At 41.0% G+C, this 20,733-nt stretch overlaps 1 protein-coding gene across 6 annotated transcripts in view; it reads left to right on the forward strand.

Annotated features, from left to right (window-relative positions):
* Window positions 1-20,733, forward strand: part of ASB4 (ankyrin repeat and SOCS box containing 4) — a 118,717-nt gene that overhangs the window by 95,472 nt on the left and 2,512 nt on the right. For all 6 annotated transcript variants that reach the window (XM_070265707.1, XM_070265706.1, XM_023639234.2 and 3 more), the window contains 2 exons: window positions 2,712-3,202; window positions 19,872-19,985. In XM_070265707.1, coding sequence (XP_070121808.1) covers window positions 2,712-3,202; window positions 19,872-19,985 — 605 coding nt within the window. The remainder of the gene's footprint in view (window positions 1-2,711; window positions 3,203-19,871; window positions 19,986-20,733) is intronic.

A 20,733-nucleotide genomic window follows, 5' to 3' on the forward strand; every position in this document is an offset into this window, starting at 1 on the left:
GGGTCTGGGGAAGTTTGGCTTCTTGACCTGGAATATGATTACATGGGTGAAGGCTTTACGAATTTTTTAAACTACACATATGTATTTTTACATATTACATAAGGCATGTTATATGCCACGGGTTGAATTGTATCCCCCACCCCCAAAAGAAGATACGTTGAAGTCCTAATCCCCAGTACTGCAGCATGTGACCTTGTTTGGAAAGAGTTCTTGCAGATGTAACTAGTTGAATAGGAGAAGGATGGACCCCTATTGCAGTATGACTGGTGTCCTTATAAGAAAACAGTCATGTGAAGACACAGAGACACAGAGAGAACGCCATGTAAAGATAGAGGCAGACCTCGGAGAGATACATTGACAAGCCCAGGAACACCAAGGATTGCCAGCCATCACCAGAAGCTTGGCGAGAGGCATGAGACAGTCTGTCGCTTAAAGCCCTCAGAAGGAGCCAACCCTGCTGACATCTCAATTTTGAACTTCCTGTCTGCAGCACTGTGAATAAATTTCTGGTGTTTGAAGCCACCTAGTTTGTGGTTCTTTTTTACGGCAGCTCTAGGAAACCAATACATTGTATTTTCCCATCAAAAATATTTTTAAAAAGTTCCCAAGAACTTATGTTTATACTCTCTAATTTCTTGAATAAATTATAAAAACTAAAATAAAAAAGTAGTTAAATCATCCTACTTTATGTACTCCCTGGAAAAGTTACACTCAGAGTCACAATTCAAATATAAAAATAAGGGTCTTTATTCAGAAAAGGAAACTGCTTGGCATATCTAGTTGTACCAAGAGGTTGAGGATCAATTGTAAATGTTCAAGTACATTAAAAAATAAAGGATGTGGTTTGTTCCAAGTTGGCCTATAAAATTTTCACCCTGACCCTTTGATTCCCTTCCTTACTGGAAATTCTCCAGTGTATGAAGTGACCCTGCATGTGGCTTCTGGGAAGACATTCTTATTCATTCCATTTCGCACGAGAGCAAAGAAGGGCTGACCTGAAAGGAGACCTGACTGAGAACTTCTTCGGGCAGAATACTGATGAACATGGATGGCTCCGTGAAAGATGATCTCTGGTTATAATTCTCCTTTCCACAAGTTAGGTGTACAGCCCCAGAGTTTCCAGAGCAATGTGCTCTCAGAAACCTCACTAGGGGGTTGATTTTGTATAGAATTGTGAGAATGCGTGTAAAGATATTGCCTTTCTCAAATATGTTCCATATGATCAGAGGACACCATAAAAAAGGGCATAAAGAGGCAATACATGGAGAACAGATTTTTTAAATTAATAAAACGCAACGTGATTTCGCTACTACTTTCAAGTTTTCAAATACCAAAAGAGAGCGAAGTACAGAAAAATTTTCTTCTAGAAAAGTAATGAGGTAGAATAGCACAGTGGTAACAAATTTTGAAGCCAGGCTGTCTGCTTTCAAATCTCTATTCTGTTGCTTCTTAGCTTGGTGTAGTTAATTAGCCTCTCTAAGTACAAATTTCTTCATCTGTAAAATTAGGATAAAAATTGCACTTACTGCAAAGGTGAGTCGATGCTCCTACCAGGTACTGCCAGGATGCTCCCACTTGGAAGCATCCTAGCTACTGCTAGAATACTCCATGAGGCAACATAAGAAAAGCATTTGGCTCAGAATGTTGCACATGCTAAGTGCTTAATAAATATAAATTGCTGGCATAATAATAATCATAATAAAAGTCTTTCCAGATTTATACTTGAAGTAGATAAAAAATTTCCAGTAGAATTGATTGTAGAGTAAGCTCCCTAGGAGTCATTTAGTTCACCCCATTAAATTAGGCAGAGAAGGAAAATTTCAGCTTCTCAAGCTGGTCATTCTAGTACTTAACATTCCCTACTAGAAAAATAAAATTCACTTCAGTTTTCTGGTCTGTTAGATAAGTGGGTCGGATTAAAGGACTTCTAAGGAGCTTTCTAGCACAAAGAATTTGGGTTCCTAAAGGCAGTTGTCAAACTTAAATCAAATACGTTAGTCTCTAAATCATCGTCTTTCTTTCAGTGACTAGCTTCTACCCCTTTCAACGCAAAATACGGCCTTTAGGTTAGTTTGGTGGTCAAAGTGTTTGGGTTTTTTGTTTTTCCCCAGTTGTCTTCCAAGGAATCCACATTGACTTGGGCGGCTCTGGTAGGGTCATTTTTCAGTCAGAGGCTGGGCAATTTCCATACCACTAAAGTTTGCTTGGACTAAACTTTCAGATTTTCCTGCTTTGAAAGAGACGAAAAACATAATGTTGTGAAACATTCAAAGAAAGTGATAATTTTTAAATCCACTCGTATGAGCTCCAAAGGTTTCGATATAACCTTTATTTTCAATAACATTTACTATTTTATGGATAAAAGCTATTTATCTGTAGAGATCACTTTGTGTTTCCAAATCCACCTAGAGTAAGAACTAAAACTCAACAAACAACGCTTCAGCCTTCGTCGGAAATCCTTTGTTCTTTCCCGGATTCCCAGCACCGCCTCCCCGCGCCTCCGACCCGTACGTTTGCTGGTTGTCCAGGAGATGGCACTGTTGTTTCAAAGGAGTGGCTTCCATGGGAACCAGAAATGGAACTTGGAAAAAACGGATAATGTATGGCAGTTATAGGTTAAAAGGCAAGCAAAAGCAAAGTCTTGTTTAACGAACCCCGAGAATAATGGCAAAATATGTTTAAATAATTGTCGTCCTCAATCTCCCTTTTAGGGGCAAACGTGAACATGAAGACCAACAACCAGGATGAGGAGACGCCTTTGCACACGGCTGCCCACTTCGGCCTCGCGGAGCTGGTGGCCTTCTACGTGGAGCACGGGGCCATAGTGGACAGTGTGAACGCCCACATGGAGACCCCATTGGCTATTGCAACCTACTGGGCCCTCCGCTTTAAAGAGCAGGAGTACAGCAGGGATCACCACCTCGTCTGCCGCATGCTGCTCGACTACAACGCCGAGGTCAACGCCCGGGATGACGACTTTAAATCTCCGCTCCACAAGGCAGCCTGGAACTGTGACCACGTGCTCATGCACATGATGCTGGAAGCTGGTGCCGAAGCCAATCTCATGGATATCAATGGCTGTGCTGCCATCCAGTATGTGCTGAAGGTCACCTCTGTGCGACCTGCCGCCCAGCCTGAGATCTGCTACCAACTGCTATTGAACCATGGGGCTGCCCGAATATACCCTCCCCAGTTCCATAAGGTGAGGCTTGTCCAGGGTTGCCAAGCGGAGACCTGAGTAGTCGGCAGGGTAATGGAGACTCAAAGAGTGGCTTGGTCTGAAATCTCCAAGTAATTCAAGCTTGCTGGAGGCTTGAGTCTTTGGGCTAACTGCCTGTGATCCTCTATCTGACCTTCCGTTTACACATATACCCCTAGCTATCCCATCCTAATCCAAGTTTGTTTGAAATCTGGGGCTGAGAGGGAGAAAGGAGAACAATAATGGCAGATAGTTTTCCATGTGTTGTGTAAACACCAATGAACTAGTAGTGGCTTCCTGAGGGACTGAGTTGAAAAGGATCAGAAGGCCACTATAAGTCTGCAGGAGAGGTGAATGGTGTCAGACAGGCAGGCACTTGCCACTTCTTAGGCAGAATGTCTTATATAATGATGACTGAGACTACTTTGGAATTAGTTTGTAGACGAAAGGGCTACTCAATTTTCCAGTATGATGAAAGCTAAGTTTATTAAGTACTAATAATTATATTTATTATATGTAATGTAATTTATTATATGTAATGAATATATATATTATATGTAATGAATTATATTTATTAAGCACACTGTTATAGGCATTTTACATTTCTTAATTTAATTAACTTAATTCTTATAACAATCCGAAGAGGTAAATATTATTATCCCTATTCTACAGAGAAGGAAACTGAGGCACAGAGTAGTTAGTAACTTGCCTGATCTCACACAGTGGCCATGCTGGGCTTCAACCATAGAGCATTTGGTGCTAGGGTCCATTCTTGTAATATCACACTGTACAGCCTTTATTTTTAACAGTATTTATTTGATAATCTCTAGTGGGCTGGCAAGGGCCAGATGCTGACAGTACTGATATGACTAAGACATGGTGCCCACCCTGAGGTAGCTTAGAATCTAGTGCGAGAGACAAATGCATAAAGAGATCATTTTAATATGCCATGGTAAATGACAAGGTAGAGGAACAAAGGGACCTGTGGGCACATGGAAGAGCCTTTTGCATTAGATTGATGATGATAATTAATTTGGAAACCTAAATGCATTTCACCTTAAAATAAAAAAATCAAATGACACCGTACCTAGGATCCCATTCATTCTAAAAAATTAATTAACAAGAAGCAGAAGAGTTTCAGGTATAAACTAGATAACTAATGTAAGGCCTGGAAAAGCTAGTGTACAGCAGTTTTACTGAATTCGCAGCCAAGCTCTACCCCCTACTTCGGGAAATTGTCAGGGGCTTGTCAGAAGTCCTGCAGTGTGAGGGTTAGTTGGAAGAAAAATCTGCTGAAGAATTTAAGAGGAGGGCACACAGTGAGGGCAAATTCCAGATGGACAACCTAGAGAATGTTCTGATGAAGATATGACCAGTTCAGTGATTCCTGTGATCTCAGCAAGGGATTTTCTCTTGGTTGTCAGTGTTTTAATAGAAGATTAAGTCATTTCTTTCCCCTTAAAATTATATGGAATACTCATAATGTCCTGGAACTTTATAAAACTTTTGTAGAGAATTCCAAATGATTATGATGAGGAAAAATAAGATAATAAATAAAATACTATAATAGTGTCCTTTGTTGAGTTTTAAATAGGCTTTATACAGATTATTTCATTTTATTTTTATAATAACCTCTGACGGAGGCACTGGCATTATCCTCATTCAAGAGGTAATAGCATTAAGATATTTTCCTAAAGTCACACAGAGTTAGTGGTCAAGTTCATTCGTTTGTTTACTTGACAAATGTTTACTGAGCACCTGGTATGTGCTGGGCATACTTCTAGGAGCTGGAGATAGAGCTGTGAACCAAAAAAAATGCCTTCATGGAAGATACTTTCTAGTGGGAGACAGGATAAAACCAAAAAGCAAGTAAATATACTCTGATATGGTAGGTTCTATGGAGAAAAGTAAAGCAAGGAAAAGAAAATAAGAGAGTGCCTTTGTTTTGTGTGTATGTGTGTGTATGCACTACTTTATAAAGGTTGATTCAAGAAAATAAGGATGTGAAGGAGCAAGCCATGTGACTACCTGGGATGGGGAGAGAGCATTCCAGGCATAAAGAAAAGAAGGTGCAAGTATCCTGAGGTAGGAGAGAGTTAAGTATGTTTGAGGAGGAGCAAGGAAGCCAGAGTGGCTTAAGTGGAGTGAGCAAGCGGGAGGAGAAGTCAGAGAGGTATATATGAGGTGGTTTGGAGACCATAAATACGGCCTCATAGCCTGTTGTATGTCCTTGGTTTTTCACTTTGAATGAGAGAGGAAGTCACAGAAGGATTTTGAGTTGGAAAATATACATCTAATTTATATTCTAAGAGGATCTTTTGGCTGCCTTTTGGAGAATAACGCAAGGAGGGGCAAAAGTATTGCAATAATCTAGATAAGAGATAAAGGTGGCTTAGACCCACAGTGCATATGGTGATGGTGATAAGTGGTCAGGTTTGGGGCATGTTCTGAAGAGGGAGTCGTTGAGTTTTGCTAATAGACTGTTTGTGGACTGTAAGAAAAAGAGAAGAGTCAAGGATAACTTCAAGCATTTTTGCCCAAGGAAAGGAAAAAATCAAGGGGCCATTTTCTGAGACAAGACTGATGCAGCAGGAGCTGACTTAGAAGGGAAGATCAGAGGTTCCACCATGCTCGAGATGCCTACTAGTCATCCAGGTGGAGATGTCAAGTCGGCAGTTTCATGTATGAATCTGGTGTTCAGGGAAAGATCATGGCCAGAGATACAACTTTGGAAGTCTTCATCATGAATATGGTATATAAAAGCCATGAGGCCAGATGAGATCAACCAGAGCATGAGTGTAGAGAGAGAAGAGAAGTGGCCAGGGGACTGGGCCATGGGGACTCCACCTAGAGGTTGGGGAGATATAAAGGAATCAGTAGAAGAAACTGTAGAGAGACCTTGAGATAAGAGGGAAATCAAGATAGAATGTCTTCCTGGAACCCAAGAGAGAACATGAGAAAAGAAGAGGTGGAATCAATTGGGTCAAACATAGGTGACAATTTAAAGAAGATGAGGGCTAAGAAGTTACCATTGGACTAGACAATGTGAATTTTATTGGGGGTCTCAACAAGAGTTATTTTGGTGGAATGGTGGTGAGAAAAGGTTGACTGAAGTGGGTTCAAAGGAAAGGAGAGAAAAAGAAGTGAAGACAGTGAAGGATTTAGAGGCATTTTCTTGAAATGGAGGAGTGGCAGGAAGAGAATGATGGCTGATGTTACAGCGTGTTTTTTGCTGATGGAAATGTTCCAGGAAAAGGAGAAAATTTGATGTAGGTGATTACTGGATCGACATTTTGGTTTGAAGATAGAGGAGGGAATCTAGTGGACAAATGGAGGTGTTGGTCTTGGGAGCATAGACAGTTCATCCACCATAACAGGAGGGAAGGCAGCCCCTGTGTTTAAAGACGCAGGGATGTTGGGAGATATGTTGATAGGAGTTGGTAGAAGTTCTCTTATGATTGCTTCTATTTTCTCAGTGAAGAAGGAGAAGTGGACAGAGAGGAGGTTTGAAGGCTTGGGGGCAAAAGAGAAGGTGTGAGATGTTTGTCTTGGGGAATGAGTGGACTTAGAAAATGTAATAAGATTGCTGGGTGGCCCAAGCCCATTAAAGGTTAGTAGTCATATGCTTGATTCAGAGTGAGGTCTGTTTGACTTCAGAGCCTAAACTCTTAGGTTTAGTGGTTTCCATTATTTTCTAATATTACCCAGGAAATGTAATTAAACCTAAAGGAACGCAAGACAAGAAAAGACCTGAAGAGGTCATTTTATTTAATTCTCGAGGCTCTAGGCAGAAATAGTGCTCTTGTCCTATTTGCAAATCTCCATGAAGGCAGATTCTACAGCATCCTCATGCTTGGGTATCCCTTAGATGTTGGAACACTCCCTCACTCCCACATTTTTTTTCTTTTTGGTAAGTTATCTAAGCTAATTCTCTACTTCTTGTTCCTGACCTGGAAGAGCTTGTCTGCATCCTAATAAATCTTTACGTCTTTGTATCAGTTTGTACCCAGGGCTTCTCTTTTCTGCCAAGCCAAATTTTGTATTTCTCTCAAATTTTTAGGTATTAATTGTTTTTGCCTCTGGATCTTGGTCAGGTCTGTCTGAAAATGTCCAGAAGTATGACAGTGATTAACCTTATATTTTCTCTATAAATTTTAAGGAAAGACTGCTGCATAAATGGCCTGAAAAAATATTCTGTGAAATATACTGTTGAAGCTTCCCGTTTGATCTCGGTTATGAATTCTCGCTTTCCTTGCGAGTTCCTCACTGGTCAATACACTTTTGAATTTTTAAATACCTTTTCATGTTAAGGTTGGACTCAAGGAATATTTTCATACCCAAACTGCTATATATACTGCAGCCTCAGAAATAAAGACAAATGGTTAAAGCCTATAAAAAATTCAGCAACTTTTGTTAAAAGTACAGTGATCCACAGCTTGTAGCTATGAGTATCTACTGCCTAGGTGGCATCCATTTTCTAGATCATACAGTGGTATCTGGATTTGGCTAAAACAACAAATATTAACAACCTCTAGAGTGAGGATACAATCCAGTATTTTAAATTACATATGAAACTGTTACTGTTTTTAATTTTTCTCTGTTTTGTCACCCATAACTCATTCGTTCTAGACTTAGCCATGCTACTCATGTCAGGAATAGAGAAGCATGGACTTTGGGGCCAGACAAATTTGGGTCCTGCTCCTTGCCTAAAAGTGTGGTTTTGAATAAATTACTTACTTTTGGAGACTCAGTTTCCTCCCCTGTGAAATGGATTTACCCTGCCCTTATGCCTTGGCAATAATATGCAGAGGGAGTCTTTCACTAGAAGGAAATAAATCTTACTCATAGCGGATCACACATTTACCCAGAGCCCAAAGGATGGTGCCAAACATTTTGTTACTCTTTCTCTTGAGTCACTTTCAGTCCTTGCAGAGTCTCCCCCTCAGCTCCTCACTCCAAGCCCCTGCCTTAGTCTATAAATATCTCTCCTTTGGTCCACCTACATCTTTTTTCTCCACCCACATCTCACTAGGGTCTGGCCATTCTTGCTAGTGGAACCTCTAGAAGACAATCTATCTCTTTTTTTTTTTTTTTTTTTTAAGATTGGCCCTGAGCTAACATCTGTTGCCAATCCTCCTCTCTTTTTTCCCCTAAAGCCCCAGTACCTGGTTGTATATCCTAGTTGTAAGTCATTCTGGTTCTTTTATGTGGGACGTGGCCACAGCATGGCTTGGTGAGCAGTGTGTAGATTTACACCCAGGATCCCAACCAGTGAACCCCAGGCCACCGAAGCAGAGTGCACGAACTTAACCACTAGGCCATGAGGCCAGCCCCTCAATCTCTTTCTAATACAGCTCAGTTCACAAGGCATAACTTTGTGTATATTTATGCTCTAAGGCTACTGTCCTTCCAGAGAAAAGAACGGAGAGGGACAAAGGGCTTGGAGGTGCCAGAGAAACATACCTCACCACTTTATCCATGAGTAATAATAGCCTTCTCATAAAGTTGTTTTGAGAATTAAGCAAGATAATATATGAGAAGTGTTTAGCATGGTAACCATTAAACAAATAATTAATATAGCTCTTATTATTATTATTACGTATCTGTTGAGCAGTAGAATCAGTGTTCCTTGGCTTGGCTTAGCCATGGGAACCTTCTCAACCAGGAGAGATAATATGGGAGATTGCCTCGAGACTAAATGTTGAGTTTTACTGTGAAACTCACTGCTGATTGACTGTGGATAAAGCAGGTCTCTACCAAGATAACCAAAAGCCCTTCTCTTTATACCCTTGTAAGAGCCACACTAGGGGAAATGGGACTTTAAACGGAGTTCTTCTTCCCCAGGAAGAGGTCTTGTGAATGTGAGAACGGTCCCCAGGTGCTTTTCACAAAGGCAGTTCTCCGAGAGGTAATAACAAGGAGGGTTGGGAGCAGAGGCTTGGTAACCATGGGTCTGAGTTCTGCCTTGGCCATTTACTTGCTGTATGATTTTTTAACAAGTCCCTTAATCTCTTAGATCCCAATTTCCTCATCTATAAGGTGAAGGTAAAAATGCCAACTTTTCAGAATTGTCTGAGGAGTAAGTGAGTAAGGCATGTAAATCATTGAGCCCAGTAGTGGTGCTCGACAAAATTGTTTCCTTTTGTCTTCCTCATCCCAAAGTGTAGTGTTGGTCTGTTGTAGGAGTCTCTCTTACTCACCTTACTTTGGTGGCTCCACTAGCCTGTAAAACAGGCATACAGTGCTGTGTTCCAAGGGACACTTTATCCACAGTTAGCATGTTCTTATGCGTTTTTGCTTTGCTCCTCTGAGTTCCTCTAGTTTGGCCGTATGCTAAAGAGATTTAGGATAGAGTTGGCTATTGGTAGATGGCTGGTATTATAAACATTTTTGTTGCTACCCAATAGACTATGTAAGAGACCTGGCCCCCTTCCAAAGGAAAACTGAAAAAACTATTCAATTTACTATGCACATGCTTCAAAGTGATTTAGAACAGCGGATCTACAGCTGGACTTTCCAAAGAGAAAGTCATCTTTAAGACAAGTAAATGACTGACTCATTTATCCAGAAGATAAAGTGATTTATTCTCCTGTGGATGGGGAATTCAGTTTCCTTATTTACAAGGAACAAGGTCAGAGCTGAAGATGCTGTCCTCCAAATACAAAGCAAATTTGCAGAGGGTGTATTTCACTGAAAGCCGATGTATAAATTACATAAGGGAAAAAAAAGAATGATAGGGTCTGCAATTGCTTTCCAGGGTACAAAAGGACATTTGATTTTTTTTTTCTCAGCATAATTCAGAGGGAAGTGACACCCCAGGGAGTCAAGATTGGGTTTTCTTGTAGGGCAGGAAAGACATTTTTCTAGGGAAGAGAAAGATATGTGAGGGTTTGGGTAAGGTAAGGATGATTTCTGCCGTTGAGCAATGCTGTATATGAAGCCAGCATACAAGCAGTCTCTTTGATCATTAAATACCTTTCTGCACACAAATATATCAATATGAAAGTGCAGAGCTACCTTTCAAATTTCTTTGCTCAAGTGGCTTACAGGTAGCATTTGTATTGGACAGGTGGCAGGGAGATTCATCTTCAGTCTGATTTTTGATCTATGCCTTTAGAGGTTGGAGGATGAGGGGAGTGTCTAAAGGTGTCTCCAGCTGCCAACGCTGTAGAAGGAGCTTTTTTGTCGAATTGTTCTTCCATTACAGGAGATAAGAGACACCAGAGACTCACAGAAGGTGAAGTTCGTTGGGCGTCTTGTTTCCCAGGCTGGCAAAGAGGAAGCAGAGCTTCTCCCTTCTGGCCGTACCACTCCTTTCTCCTCTGATGCTCAAGGTTCCTGGTAGTCGGCATATAGTGGTGACTTAGAGTTTGCTATCTCTTAAGGGTCCTTTTTTTATTATTATTATTGCCTTGTGAAATAATTACTGAGGCCTGAAGAAGGTGTGTCCAGCTGTGTTAGTTCTGGGAGAAGCCCGACGTGCCAGTGAAGAGAGCTGGAAAGCTGTCAGGATAAAAGGAGGCTTTCGTGCTGCCAGAACCGTCTTCTGTCAGCAGAAAACTTGGTAGTCAGTGTCAGTGATACCTAATTACAGCAGTGGGAGCTTTGGACTTTGTGCATCTAAAGACCACAGGTTAAGAGCTACTTGGGTTTTTTCACCCTAGTGAAAGGTAAGAAGTGATCTCCCTATAATATATGGGAGTATGCCAGGTGCAAATTGAAGCACCAAATGTGTGAAGTTAGGCTCCTAAACTATGAATGAATTACATTTCTGTATCTGTGGCTTAGTTTGAACTGTTTCTGAATAGGGGCTGAGAATAAGCTTGCCAGATAAAATACAGGATGCTGAGTTAAAACTGGATCTCAGATAAACTATAAGTAATTTTTAGTATGAGTGTGTCTCATGCAATATTACAGACATACTTATACTAACAATTATTTTTTGTCTCTCTGAAATTCAAATTTGCCTGGCAGCCTGTATTATTATTATTATTATTTGCAAATCTGGAGACCCTAGTTGAGAAGTGGGTAATGTGTTGTTAAGAGGAGAGTAACTTTTAGCCCCATCTCTTCAGTGTTCTTGGTGTTGGCAAGAAGGGGGAGGTAAGGGATACCCAGGGACAAATTACCTGTGTTGGGTATGTGGGCGTTGTGTCTTTAAATATACCGGTGTGGCTTCCGTGAAGAGCAAGTGTGGCCTGGGAAATAATGCAGAGCACAGAGGTCAGTTTTCTGAGTGGGCACCTAAACCATGTGCAAAGCCTCATTATAAGCTTTCTGACTTCTTAATGCTTTTTTGTTTTCATAATTAATTCCAGTATAAGTATATTCTTGATTCAGGCCTTGGATGAATTTCAGCCATTATCTCTGTACTGGTAGCCCTTAAATTTAAGTCTTTATTTTGCATTACTCAACTGATTACAAATATACTTCTCACCAGGGCTCATCTCTCCAGAAAGGATGTATCTGTAGGTTTTTAGAGAAGGAAAGTGTGGAGTACCATGTGTATGGAGGTCTGAATGAGGGCTATTTTCGTAGTTAGCAGCACCTTTGCACTCAAAAGTAATTCTTTTGTAATTTCAACAAAATCCAGCCTAAAATAATTATGATAAAGAGCGTCTCTTATATTAAAATCTGTGCAATGGAATTTGTGTCCTTAAACCATTCATTTCACTAGTCATTACTGAAGGATTAAAATAAGATCATTAGAATATATTTACAAGAGCACTAAACTCAGATAAAGAAGATTCAGGGCCATCTTTCCTCTTACTGTGTGTCTCTGGGTTTCAATTTCCTCACCTTCAGATTAGGGGAATTGGATAGCTTCTAGGAGACATTGCAACTCTAACCTTCTCGGTTGTAACTAGTGTTATAACACTATAACTCGTGTTCAACGCAACCAGTCAGCCTCAGGTTTTGTCTGTCTCTTTTACATAGAGCTACGTATCTGCCATCTTCATCCCAGTTACAGAGGGAAGGGCAGCCCCATCTGCCTCAGTTTTCCAATTGTCCTGAAAATTACCTGCCCACCCTGTCAGCCATGTACCAGATAGAAGTCCTTCTAGTTGCACTTTCTGTAGACTCAGAAATGCTAATTCTTCAGAGGTCCCATAGCAATGGATTTCTGGCTGCAGCCCACCTGCTTACCCCCTTATGGATTGATGGTATAGAATTACTCTTTATTTGTTTACACCTGACTGAAAAGGTCATGGTCAGCAGCTCGACTTTGTGCACTGTGCCCAGAATATGTATGTGAATGGACCCTGTCATTAAACGCATATTTACGTTGTGCTCATTTGGACCCTACCACGCGGCAGGATGTTTCTGATGCCTTCACTGGTTTGGAGCGTCAATGTATACATTTAGTCTGCCGTGGCTTATGACTGTGCTAATTAAATAGGGGGATAATTGAAAGCATTTGTATACTGGAATTGGCTCCCAGGAGCTCACAAGAGCTGATTGTTAAATTATCGGGAATTTTATGAGCTGATTGTTAAACACAACCACTGTTAAAAATTAAATCATATAAACCAACAACAAATAAAGCATACTAAAAACAAAGATAATAAATATTCAAAACACAGTACCTCCCCTAATTATTTTACTCTACATAGCTATGCTCTTGAAAGTATTTGCATCTATTATATCCGTATGGTGGAAACACTGTATAATGATGTTGTTGCATGTCTCTTCCCAGCCACACATTCAGTGACCTCACATTGGTAGCTTCAAGCAGGCCATGATAGGAGTATTTACACCACAGAAATTAGCAAGTGCTACCAATCAGACCTTGATTTATTGCTTTGTTGATGTCTAGACTTAAGGAATTAACAGAGAGAGTGTTACTAATGCAGATTAAACTTAAAAGTATGTAGTGTGTGGTGTCTATAGCTCTTACATTGCGAATAACGCAAAAAATTGAGGAAACGTGCTTCCAATATTCAAAACCTATTATATGTTTCAACAAAAAAATCACTGATTCATTGATGAATGAGTGAAGTTCCAACATACATCTTCATTGTTTCACATTTATGAAACAATTACTCTTTAATGTAATACAATTATCAACCAACCTTTACATAGGAACCACATGTACTCTTCAATCGCAGACACAGGTTGGCTAGGAATACAACTCAACATCCATACAAAATTGATACGAAAAGCAATGCAAGCATTCTGTGAGAACCAACTGGCTATATAAAATAGGAAATAAAGAGTACTGGTTGTTTTATTATTTGTACATTGTGGGCTACAAAATTTATGCTAAACTTATATATGTATGAGTATACATACAGTTTTTTCCAGAATGGCTGTTTTTGAACAGTTTCCAGCACACTATTGACTCCAACCTCTGGTCAGCAGAGCTGCCTCTGGGTGGCCCGTTCGCTGGGCTGACACAGTCCTCAGCTGAGGCCACGCCTCCTGATTTGATATTGTGCTCCAGCGAATTCTTTTTTTTTAAATTTTTTTTATTGCAGCAACATTGGGTTATAACATTATATAGCTTTCAGATGTACATCGTAATATATTTCAAATTCTGTGTAGATTACATCATGTTCACCACCCCTCACACGTGAGCCTAATCACCCCTTTTGCCCTCCGCCCCCTTCCCCTATGGTAACCATCAATCCATTCTCTGTTGCTATGTGTTTGTTTGTGGTTGTTTTTATCTTCTACTTATGAGTGAGATCATATGGTATTTGACTTTCTCCCTCTGACTAATTTCACTCAGCATAATACCCTCAAGATCCATCCATGTTGTCACAAATGGCCGGATTTCATCATTTCTTATGGCTGGGTAGTATTCCGTTGTGTATATATACCACATCTTCTTTATCCATTCGTCCCCTGATGGGCAACTAGGTTGCTTCCAAGTCTTGGCTATTGTGAATAATGCTGCAATGAACATAGGGGTGCAAGTATCTTTATGCCTTTGCATTTTCAAGTTCTTTGGATAAATAGCCAGCAGTGGGATAGCTGGATCATATGGTAGATCTATTCTTAATTTTCTGAGAATATACCATACTGCTTTCCATAGTGACTGCACCAGTTTGCACTCCCACCAGCAGTGAACCAGGGTTCCCTTCTCTCCACATCAGAGAATTCTTAAAAACCATTTTTTTCCCCACAGTCCCTATTCTGATGACCTTGCTGCATCTCACCGTATTTTGTTATTTCTGATTCCCATTGGCTCTGGGCCATTGGAGCTGGGTTTTGATGTGTTTTAGAAGAGAGTTGCCAGTTCCTTTGTCTCATGTTTTTGTAAGGAAAATTCTGCTAAAATAAAACCTCCAGCAACCTCTTTCCCCAACCTTTCCTTAATCCACTTGAAAGATTGATGAGTTGGGGGGAAGAACTGAGTTTGCTTGCTTAACTTTGGGCCTAGAGGATGCCTGAAGTCTTGGTTCCTCTGTGTGGTAAGCTTCCAGGAACAAGCTCTATCTACTGGAGAGAGGCCTGCAGTTTTGGGGTGCAAATTTAATTTTGGGGGTAGAGTGTTAGGAAGCTCTATGTGGCCCTATAACTAAACATATTATATTTAATCAGTTTTCTCCAATTGATTGTCATGTTCATTTTATTTTTTAATGGTTTCTAAACTTAAGAGGGAAAGTTATTTATGGGGCCCCTAAAACCCTTTGTGCTATGACACCACTGGTCTTAAAGATGAGTACAGGTCAGTCTTACTTACAGTGGGCATCCATCACCTATCTATTTCCCACAATTTGGCCCTTACCTGTTTCAGTCCACCCAACTTCTGGTACCTTGACCTTATAATCAAATTTGGTGGTATTTAATCTGTCTTCATCTCTCTGATCTTCACGGCCCTGTTGATCACCCAGCTTTGAATGCTCTCCTCGTTTGGTGTCTTTCATTCCGATTGGTCTGGTTGGAGTCACACAGACCTGAGTTTGAATCCTAGCTCTCTCATTTACTAGTTAAATAACCTTGAGTTTAAATTTTCTCAGCCTTCGATTTTAAATCTATAAAATGGGGATAATCGTAGGACTAACCTCATAGAATTGTTTGAAGATTGAGCGAGCTAAATATGCAAAGATTTAACATAGTGTCTAGCACATAAGTTGTCCTTAAAAAATGACAAGTACTATTTTTTCCCTTCTTCCTCTGTCCTGCCTATTAGAATTCCTGAAGCTCCAGACCTCGGTCCTCTACCTTTTCCACTTAGACCCTCTTGGAGTACATTGAGTATCATAACTTTAGCCGGCACATTCTTTGATGGTGCACAAATCTTTGTCTCTGTCTTGGCCTTCTCCTTAGAGCATCTATCATGCACGTTTTTGACTGACATTAGGACATTGCATATGAAATATTCTCTTGCTCAGTATCTAACTGTCCCCGAATTGGTATGCCCCTCCAATTTCCTCATTTCCATCAGTGGTACTCCATTTGGCTTTAAAGTTGCATTCTTTACTTCCCACATCTGTTAGTCGTTAAGCCCCACTTCTTCCTTCTCAGCATTCTCGTGACTGACAGTGAAGCCATTTGGTGCACTCCCGTTCAGCCTCCTCACTGCTCACTGCCCTTAATATCCTTGTTTTCTCCTTTGTGCTTTGCTTCATGTTCCTTAAGGGACACTTGGTGATCTTTAAGTTAGTCTCATTATTTACTGACTTATATTGCTCTCTAACTCTTTGAAATGTCTATGTCTTTTCTCTTCACCTGGGTTGTAAACTCCTTGAAGACAAAAAACTGGATCATAAACTTCTCAGAATCACTGTCACAGTGCTAAACACAGTGCTCGATGAAAGCTTCTTAATGGAATGCATTGATTGAATATAACCCTTTCTTGTTAAGAATGGGTAATAGGCTCCTATTGCCTAAGTCCATCCCAAGCTCTTTGGACTGGCATTCCAGGTGTGCTGTCAGCTGGTTCCATCTTACCTGCTCTTAACTTTAGACCTTTTCTGACATGGGCCCTTCGTTCGTGTGACCTTGGTGTGTACACACACACACGTTTACTTAACTTGGTATTAAAATGATAATCTTTCTGTCTCAGTTTTGCCTGAGGCCCCAAGACTAGGTACTTGCCACCCTACATTGAAAAATGCAAAGCTAGACCACCTATGAAGGTCTTGTAAAGGGGTGGGGAAAACCAGTTTCATGACCTTTTGCTCAACTGTTAACAATAAGTTGAGGTTGAAAAGGACCAGGAAATTAGGAAGAAAATTTCTTAGGAGAAATTTAAGTCCAGAGGCGTGCCTCCCTTCTAGTGGTGGGGATGGGGGCTTTTCCTCATCTCATGTCCAGTGAGAGGGGCTTTAAGAGGACTTCACAGAGAGCTTGATATATGTTCTCTGAAGTTTCAAGGGAAAACTGGAACTGATGCATGACTCATCACAAGAAAATTTAAAGGAGAAAGTTTGTAGCTGGAGGTGCTTGTCTGGTGGCAAAGGAAAGAAAGGCGACTAAACTGGGGGTCAAGAGTACTTTTGCTGACAATGGGACATAGGTGCAGGTTCCCCGTGGACAGTTGTGGGTCACATTGGAGAGCCAGCTGGATCAGTTTGACATAAACATAGGCCACACCCAAAGGACTTCCAGAGATAGGGCCATCTCGGCAGAAAGAAGCTGGAGGTGTTCTGGTGGATGCCTCTGTTGGGGAGGGACAAGGGCTGTAAGGGGCCAATCTGAAGAGAGACATTGCCCTTGTCTAAAGAGTTGTTATTCCAAATTGGGCAGCTTGCTGTAGAACCCACAAAACTCCCCACATGGGGAAGAGATCAGCACAGAGGCACCAATGTGAGGTCATGCTGGTGCCAGTCCGCCAAGACCTTTGCTTCCCCTTTCCTCTCCTTCTCCCTCATCCAAACCCTGAGCAGTCCAGGGGCAAGTGGGAGGAGGAGAGGAGGAAAAGACAAGGTGGGGAAATAGAAAAGCCCACTGAGATGTTTTTTCTCACACCAACCAATTCTCCCATTCTCTGACACCAGCTCGGTGTCCAACAATTCATTTAAATTCTGACGCTAACTACCTGGTGTTAGAGTCAGACTTCACAAGTTAAGGTCTCAGTCCCACAAGACCCCACTTGAGATGCCAGCCATGAATGGGGTACCCAAGCTAGTCACATTTATACCAGGCTGACTAAAAATTTGGGGATTCCCACAACTCCCTCCTTGGGTTTGATAACTTGCTAAACAACTCACAGAACTCAGGAAAGTGCTTTACTTACTAGTACTTGTTTGTTATAAAAGATGCAACCGAGGAACAGACAATTGGAAGAGATGCATAGGGCAAGGTCTGGGGATAGTGCACAGAGCTTCCCTCTCCTCTCCAGGTGTGTCACCCTCCCAGGACTTTGATGTATTCACCAGCCTGGAAGGTCCCCAAACCTCATCTACTAAGGGTTTTTTTGGAGGTTTCATTACCCAGGTGTGATTAATGGAATCGTTGGCCATTGGTGATTGAACTTAATCTGCAGCCTCTGTCCCCTTCCCTGGAGGTGGGAGAAGGGTGTAAAAGTTCCAACCCTCTAAACAAGGCCAGGTCTTTCCAGGAACCAGCCCACATCTTGAAGCTATCTAGAGTCCCCACGGAGAGTCACCTCTTTAGCATAATTGAAATAGTTAATAGGACAGTATTATGAATAACAAAATATGCTCCTATCACTCAAGAAACTCCAAGGGTTTAAGGGGCTCTGTGCCGGGAACCAGGGACAAAGACCAAATATGTACTTCCTATTATGTCATACCCATAATACCTCCTTTTCCACTAGAGCTTGAAGCAGTCTTGGGCTACGAGAGAGGAGAAACTTTTAATTTAAATAAAATTTGGAATTTCAATTATTCAACTAAAATGAACATGTTTATTACCAAGATGACATTGTTCTTGTGTTTAGAATGATTGGAGGACTTTTTATTATTAAACATGAGAAACTGGTGAGGGTCCTACCTGAGTATTCACACCAATAATGGAAAAGGATTCCAGGGAGCGGGTTTGTATAGGAAGGAGAAAGGAAAATAATAAACCTGATTTTTTCTTGTTGTGCCCCTTCAAGTACCTCCCTTTCAACATAACTGTTACATTTGCTGATCCTGCACTTGTAGATAGGGACGTAAGTGCATGCATCTAGGCATGGGTACGCGCGCACACACACACACACACATTTTTACTATCTAGCATCTAACGTTGAACTCATCTCCTCCAAGAAATCTTTCCTGGTTAACCCCGACTCCCACAGCTCTTCCTCTTGGAATTTCTATAATTCCTATTTTTTTAAACCATATAATCTAACACTTAAATATATGGACCAACCATGTGTCTCCGTTGGTCTTCATGTATGTGTCTTTGCCTCTCATTCTTATGTAAACCTCTCACCAGAAACGAGTGTGTTTTACTTTTTGGGTATGTCTCATATATCCCTCCGTTGTCACTTAACAAACACTGCATGATTCATTGATCAGGTAGGTCCAAATTTCATGGTTACGTCAAAGGTTGGTTAAACATCCAATTTGGTCTAAAATCGAAAGTTAAATCTTTCTGTCTCCTGAGAGAAAGGCTGACCACCTTGACTCCGCTTTCCAGTTTTTTTGGTTGGCCAAAGAACTGTCGAACAGAGTGTGCTAACAAAATAACTACATTTCTTTTATTTGTTGATGAGTGTTAAAATTCCAACGAGTGTGTGGTATGTGACATCAGTTGTCTTCAGGCGTTATACTGGGTGGACATCTTTGGTTAACAATCACGTTACTCAATTGTTTACTTACCTCATAGTCACCAGTAGACTGAAATTCTTGAATTAGTAATATTCAGCTTTTTGATAAGAAATTTTTCCATCGAGCCAAAAGAGTTTCGCAGGCAGCTGGGAGTGTATTCTGAGACCAACCTATCTCAAAATTGCTTCAATTAAGGGCAGGGCATGCATTTCCGGAGGCTCCCACCTTTTTGTTAGCAACTCTTTTTTGCTTGCTTCTAGACAGAGAAGGAAATTAGTCTGATTTTATTAATCCTCCCATCCACCATAGGGGCTGGCAGTGTGTTTGAATACTCAAAGGCATGAGACTTCTCAAAAGCGTTTCAGGGCTCCAAGAAGCCTTACATATCCATGAATTCTTTTTTTTTTTTTTGAGGAAGATTAGCCCTGAGCTAACTACTGCCAATCCTCCTCTTTTTGCTGAGGAAGACTGGCCCTGAGATAACATCCATGCCTATCTTCCTCTACTTTATACGTGGGATACCTACCACAGCATGAATTTTGCCAAGCGGTGCCATGTCCGCACCTGGGATCCGAACTGGCGAACCCTGGGCTGCCGAGAAGCAGAACGTGTCAGCTTAACCACTGCGCAACTGGGCCGGCCCTCCATGAATTCGTTTTTTTTTTTTTTTTTTTTTAGATTGGCACCTGAGCTAACAACTGTTGCCAATCTTTTTTTTTTTTTTTTTCTGCTTTATCTTCCCAAACCCCTCGTACATGGTTGTATACCTTAGTTGCAGGTCCTTCTAGTTCTGGGATGTGGGATGCCGCCTCAACGTGGCCTGACGAGCAGTGTCATGTCGGCACCCAGGATCCGAACCCTGGGCTGCTGCAGCGGAGAGCGCGAACTTAACCACTCGGCCACGGAGGCGGCCCCTCCAAGAATTCTTGATGTCTCTGTGAATGGAAGGAATGAATCATATATGTGCCTTGAACAAATGGAACTTTCTCCTCCCTCTGCAGGTGATACAGGCTTGCCATTCTTATCCCAGAGCAATCGAAGTTGTAGTCAATGCCTATGAACACATCAGGTGGAACGTAAAGTGGAAAAGAGCTATCCCTGATGATGACTTGGAGGTAAAGAGTCAATTCACTTCCCGTGGTTTTCACTATAAAGTACTTCCAGACTGCAATGGAAGTGCAGAAAATTATAATTCAAAAAATTGGTTTTGAGAATGCTTGTAAGACCTACTCAAATGCAATGAGACAAAAGGTTATAAAATGCAGGTGTGGAGTAAATAGATCATCAAGTATGTAGCATTGCGAGTGTCTTGGGAATTTCTCCATTTAAGGGCAAGTTGAACAAGTATATAAAAGGGGCAGTTTTACTTTCTTCTCATCAATTTAGATGAATTAATAATAATAATAATATTTGGGATTGCTCATACAGCATTTTTACCAGAAGATTAAAGTGTTCCATGTAGATTATTTCATTTACTTTTAAATATCTTCAGACCATTAGTAGCAGGAAACAAAGTCCTGAATACCATCTAATGGGCCAACAGAGAGCCATTGGCAAAGCTGAGTCCTCGCTCCATACGTGGACTCTGCTGCCTTTGTAAACCAGTCCTGCCATGGAGCCTCCTGTTCTTAGGTTTGGCAGTCACAGGCTGTCTCCAATGCGTGGACAGGTATCAGGTACATTGGGCTTAGGGGCCGATGGCTTGGATGCAATCTTATTCTGCTACTTATTAGCTATCTTAACTTTTGAAAGTTAATTAACCTGCCTTAGCTTACTGATTGATTAACTATCTGAATGTATGAGTCACACTAGGCACATAAAGGGTATACGATAATATTTAGACTAATTTGAAATTGCTATTTT

This window comes from Equus caballus, chromosome 4, assembly GCF_041296265.1.
Source record: "Equus caballus isolate H_3958 breed thoroughbred chromosome 4, TB-T2T, whole genome shotgun sequence".
NCBI lineage: Eukaryota > Metazoa > Chordata > Mammalia > Perissodactyla > Equidae > Equus > Equus caballus.